Genomic DNA, 5,587 nt, shown 5'->3' with positions numbered 1-5,587 from the left:
GAGAGAGACAGAGAGAAAGAAAGTGGGAAATCATTCCCCAGGGGGGGAATAATGGTCAGACCACAATCCCTTTTCCTCCATTCTCTTCTCAGGATAGTATTTTGGACACACACATACGTGCCCAGTGTGATTTTAAAAAAAAATTTTCTTTATTCATTTTTTATTTTAATTTAACGAACAAGAGAGAGAGAGAGAGAGAGAGAGAGTGAGAAATCAAGCCACCAGGTCCAGGACTTGAACCGTGGTCAGCCATGTGGGTATGTCTAGTGCTTTAACCTCCATGAAACCTGCTGGCCCCCCAGTGTGATTTTCAAGGCAATGTATCTGGAACTTGAACCACTCGCTGGCCATATGGGACTCTAGCACTTTAACCACCATGCCACCTGCTGGCCCCCATGATGGCCTTTTTTTAAGAAAGGTTTTTTTGGGACCAGTAGTTAGCATAATGGCTATGTTGCTGAACTCCCATGTAGTCGACCGTGGTTTGAGTCCCAGACTCGGTGGCTTAAACTCACGCCGGGCGCGTGTGCGTGTGTGCCCAAGATCCCGAGAGGAGAATGAAGAAGGGATTGAGGCGTGGCCATCCCCCCTGGGGTGATTTCTCGCTTTCTATCTCTCTTTCTGTCGTGCACATGTGCCCTATAGCAAACACCTCTTAAAAAAAAGTTTTTGCCACAGGGCACATGCATTCACTGCAGAGAGGCAGGAAGAGACAGAAGGAGAGAGAGAGAAATCAGCTCCGGGGGATGGCCACATCGCAGTTCCTTCTCCGTTCTCCTGAGATTTTGTGCATGCACGCACATGTGTCCGGTGTGATTTTTAAGCTAGCAGTTCTGCGACTCAGACCACAGGCGGCCACGTCGGAGTCCAGCACTGTAACTGCCAGCTAGCTGCTAGCCCCTCAGTGATAGCCTTTTGATGTTGGCGCCCTCTCCTTTGGTTTGGAGGCTGTCCAGGTGGTAGGGAGAGGCATGTGACTAGAGAAGCCATGCACCAAAGACGGGAGGGCAAGTGTTCTATCCTGTTGTGTTGTGCTTTTTTATAGGGCAGGTTTTCATATCTTTTTATTAGTAGGAAAGACTCTTCCTGTCTGATAAAAGAATAACAGCAATAACTGCTTTAGAGAACAATCTGTTCTTTTGATATGTAAAATGAACATACGACAGATATGAGAAAGGAAAAATTTTTAGAAGAAAAATTCTGGGAGATAGGGCTTTTTCTGAGAAAGTATCATTAAATAAAAGAATACTTTCTTCTTTGAGCTAGAATTGTGTTTGCAGTGGGAAGCTTCTCCGGTTGCAGAATAGATATCCTTCGACATTATTCTCCATTCCTTAGATTTCCATGAAGACAACTTCTAAGGACCTGGATGGCCTCATTTTAGCTGCTTCAGCGTGCGGAGCGATTATTTGCTCCTTCATTACCTCGGCCTGGTGTAACAGTGGCTCTGAGCGCCATGAAGGTTGTCCCAGAGAAGAATGCTGTCCGGATACTCTGGGGGCGAGAACTGGGCACTCGGGCCATGGGAGCTCAGCGACTTCTGCAGGAGCTGGTGGAAGATAAAACCCGGTGGATGAAATGGGAGGGCAAGGTAAGAAATTTTTTTAGCAAATTAAAGTTCAGGACCTGCAGATGAGGTAGCACTTAAGTTTCTGGACTCCTAAGTAGTTGACCACGGTTTGAGTCCTGGACCCAGCAGCTTAAAATTCAGACTGGGTGCGTGTGCGTGTGCGCCCAAAATCTCAATAGGAGAATAGAGGAGAAGGGATTGTGGTGGGGCCATCCTCCCAGGGGGTGATTTCTTGCTTTCTGTCTCTCTGTCTCTTCAGCAAGTGCCTGTACCCTATAGCAAAAATCTCTCACTGAAAAAAAAGAAAATTAAAGTTCATTTATTCTGAGGGGGGAGAGAGACAGACAGACAGGTACCTTTAATGGGATCTTCACATTGTGATCCACCCCCAACCTCAGCCAGCCCAGATCACAGGCATGTGCACATACCTGGCATGTACCGGGAGGCACCGGGATGCAAACTCGGGACCTTTCCGTGTGGGTCTGGTTGTAGTACTATTCCATCACTGGCCTCAAAGTGGATTTTTTTTCCCCCACAGGATTTGGAGGGGTGATAGTCAAATGAGACTTTAGAATGGATTTATGGCAGAAAGTTAGGGTTTAATTTGTTGGGGTATAAATTATAATTCAGAGAATTGATATGTCTGACTTAGGAAGTTGTTTACAAATATGGAAGAATTTATGGCTAGAAATATATGTTTCCTTTGGAGCTAGACAGGTTTCCTAAGGTAATTTAGATTTCTCTCTCTCAATTTGTAGCTTGATCATTGTCTCCAGTTTTTGGCCTACACTGTGAATACTAATCTAGAATGGTTCATGTGCTTTTGAGTTAGAGTGAGCCAAGTTTATAAATAATGTATTTTAACTTTTTTTCTTCTCTTCCCAGAGAGTAGAACTGCCAGATAGTCCACGCTCTACCTTCTTACTGGCCTTCAGCCCCGACAGGTACCTAGTACTTACCTACAACTTAACCGTCAGATTTGTGATAGTACTGCTTTCTGTATCCACGGCCTAGCTTTGGTCTTGCACGGCAGTCGCTAAAGGCTCTCTGATGTCGTGTATGAACAGAGTTTTGCCATTGTTAACAGTAAGGCAAGGAAAGTAGAGAAGCGATACTCGCTAGAAAAATAATGGGAATATGCAAAGGAAGCCGTGAACGTAGAGGATCAAGACTTAGCGAGTTTTTCAGCAGCTATCCTTTGCCTGTGCGATTCAGGTCACCAGCGTCATGATGATTTTACCAGCTGAAAACTATTTTCTGAAGGCGACATATGTCATTTGGGGACAGTGGAAAGCCAAAAACTTTCAGATAAAGAGCAGAATATTTCTTTGTTTTATACACATGTGTCTAATGCACAGGCTCGGTTTCTTTTGGGGTAGGATGGGAAGTAGTATTAGTTTCCTGTGTTGTCCAGAGTTGACACGTTCGCTACCCTTCCGCATGCTTCTCAATGCACTCCTGCTCTTTGATTCTAGGACTCTCTTGGCCTCCACCCATGTGAATCATAATATCTACATTACGGAGGTGAAGACTGGCAAGTGTGTCCACTCTCTGATTGGACACCGCCGCACTCCATGGTGTGTCACGTTTCACCCCACCATCTCAGGCCTTATTGCTTCTGGCTGCCTAGATGGGGAAGTTAGGATTTGGGATTTACATGTAAGTATTTCCTAGATGACCCTTTTATTTGGTATTCTAAATACACTCGTTGACCACTGGCTTCTTAATCCTGGAAGGAGAGACTAGCTAGGGTCTTAGGACGGTATCTGAATATGTGGTAGTCATGGCCTACCTAAGTGATAAGAAGTCCAGTTTATAGTCCTCCATTCTAGGATGAGTTCTCTAATGACCTGTTTTCTTCCACTTGCCTGTTTTGACATAGTTCAGGAGGCTTTATTTATGTGTTCAGGATGAAGTTCTACTTTCTTAGGAAATAGTCTATTGTACTGTTCTCTGACTATGATCATGAAGGCAAGCTACGCCTTGTCTTGGTGATTAATTAACGGGCTGTTGTGCACTGTACCCGAGTTTTCACAGACTTCAGAAATAACGGGACCCAACAGATTGCGTAATGCTTACGTTACTGAACTCCCTTGTAGTCGACCATGGTTCGAGTTCCAGACCCGGTGGCTTAAAACTCAGGCCGGGTGCATTTGTATGTGTTTCCAAAATCTCAAGAGAAGAATGGAGGAGAAAGAATTGCAGTGTGGCCATCGCCTCTGGGTGGGATGATTTCTTGCTTTCTGTTTCTCTGTCTGTCTTTATCTCTTTGAGTGCACGTGCCCTATAGCAAAAAAAATATCTCTCTTAAAAGCAAACAAACAAAAAGAAATAGGGACTGTGCATATGGTTATTGTTTGTGGACATTAGATGACCTGAAAAACTGAGCTCACAGTCTTTTTTGTCTGATAAATTAGTGGTACTGCTTGGTCACTGATCTTCTACATCATTTTACAGAGGACATGTTTAAAGTAGCCCCTTTAGTCATTTTACCTTTTAAATAGACCTTCCTTGAAATAGACTCTGCAGTCTGCATTCAGCTAATAACCTGAGTGTATTTGTGATTGCTTTACTCACAGGGTGGCAGTGAAAGCTGGTTCACAGACAGCAATAATGCCATCGCCTCCCTGGCGTTCCACCCTACGGCTCAGCTCTTGCTGATCGCCACTGCCAATGAAATCCACTTCTGGGACTGGAGTCGGCGTGAGCCCTTTGCTGTGGTGAAGACAGCGAGTGAGATGGAACGGGTTCGGTGAGTGCTTTACCCCATCAGCAGCGTCTGGTATTGGACTGACATGATAGAAAACTTTATATCCTCTGTCATCTCAGGAGACAGGTTGTCACACCTGCTTAGTGCCACATGTGAGAGAGAGAGAGAGAGAGAGAGAGAGAGAAAGAGGAGCACCCTCCCCAGGAGTTGGCCATAGTGCGATCCCCTTCTTGTAGTCTTCCAGCCTATTGGATCTTGAAATATGCCAACAGAGTTATCTGGTGCATTTCAGCCTGACTCGGCCGGGATTTCAAACTGTGGTCGCCATGTGGTGTCCAGGTTCACTTGCGAGTATTACCCCGTGCCATGGAGCTGCCCTAGTTTTCTAGTTTGTGCTGTCACTTGATCCTGGGACTGTTCATTGTCACCAGAATTCATGCTGCTTGCCTGTGTAGCTGCTACGTGAGGCAAGAACTGACCCCGTGGTAGAATACGGTAGCATTCCATACTGTTAGGGTGAGCTTGTAGATAAGAGCAAATATGTGCTTGCCGTAACTGTTACCTAGGGTAGAAGCCTCAGTGATTTTTCCAGAAATGATACATGCTCATTAACACTGGAAGGACGTATCAAGGCTTTTTATTTTAATCTACTTTTTAAAATGTCTTGCGTGAGGGGGCTAGCAGGTGGCATAGTGGTTATGTCACTGGCCTCTCACATGGCCAACTGCGTGGACTCAGTGGCTTGAAAATCACACCAGATGTGTGTGCATGTGTGTCCAAGATCCCAGGAGGAAAATGGAGGAAAAGGGATTGTGCTGTGGCCCTCCCTTCTGGGGGTGATTTTGATTTCTGTCTCTCCAAAAAAAACCCCAGAAAACAAAACAAAAAGTCTTGCACGAAGTACATAATCCCACAGTTACCAGTAATGATTGCTATAAATTTGGACAGCTTTCTCTTCTCAGTTAACATAATCTCTCTTTGTGTGTCTATCTCTTCTATGGTTTCAGTCTGGTGAGATTTGATCCACTTGGACACTACTTGCTCACGGCAATTGTCAATCCCTCTAATCAGCAGGTAAGAAATTCACCAGTTCCGGGAACCAGCAGTTAGCCTAATGGCTATGTCGCTGGACTCCCACGTAGTCGACCGCGGTTCGCGTCCTGGACCCGGTGGTTTAAAACACGCTGGGCGTGTGTGCATGAGTGCCCAAGATCCCCAGAGGAGAATGGAGGAGAAGGGATTGCGGCGTGGCCATCCCCCCTGGGGGGGGGATTTCTCGTTTCTTTCTTTTTGTCTCTCTCTTGCTG

At 45.5% G+C, this 5,587-nt stretch overlaps 1 protein-coding gene across 1 annotated transcript in view; it reads left to right on the top strand.

Moving 5' to 3' along the window:
• AMBRA1 (autophagy and beclin 1 regulator 1) overlaps positions 1 to 5,587 on the top strand; it is a 256,562-nt gene that overhangs the window by 61,970 nt on the left and 189,005 nt on the right. Inside the window, exons 3-7 of the mRNA XM_006157846.3 lie at positions 1,339 to 1,591; positions 2,456 to 2,514; positions 3,046 to 3,229; positions 4,150 to 4,322; positions 5,288 to 5,354. Of these exons, the coding sequence (XP_006157908.1) occupies positions 1,457 to 1,591; positions 2,456 to 2,514; positions 3,046 to 3,229; positions 4,150 to 4,322; positions 5,288 to 5,354 (618 nt within the window). The 5' untranslated portion in view covers positions 1,339 to 1,456. The remainder of the gene's footprint in view (positions 1 to 1,338; positions 1,592 to 2,455; positions 2,515 to 3,045; positions 3,230 to 4,149; positions 4,323 to 5,287; positions 5,355 to 5,587) is intronic.

This window comes from Tupaia chinensis, unplaced genomic scaffold (genome assembly GCF_000334495.1).
Source record: "Tupaia chinensis unplaced genomic scaffold, TupChi_1.0 Scaffold000561_1, whole genome shotgun sequence".
In the NCBI taxonomy this organism is placed as follows: domain Eukaryota; kingdom Metazoa; phylum Chordata; class Mammalia; order Scandentia; family Tupaiidae; genus Tupaia; species Tupaia belangeri.
The sequence above is the reverse complement of the archived record's forward strand: the minus strand, read 5'-3'. Positions and strand labels throughout refer to the sequence as shown.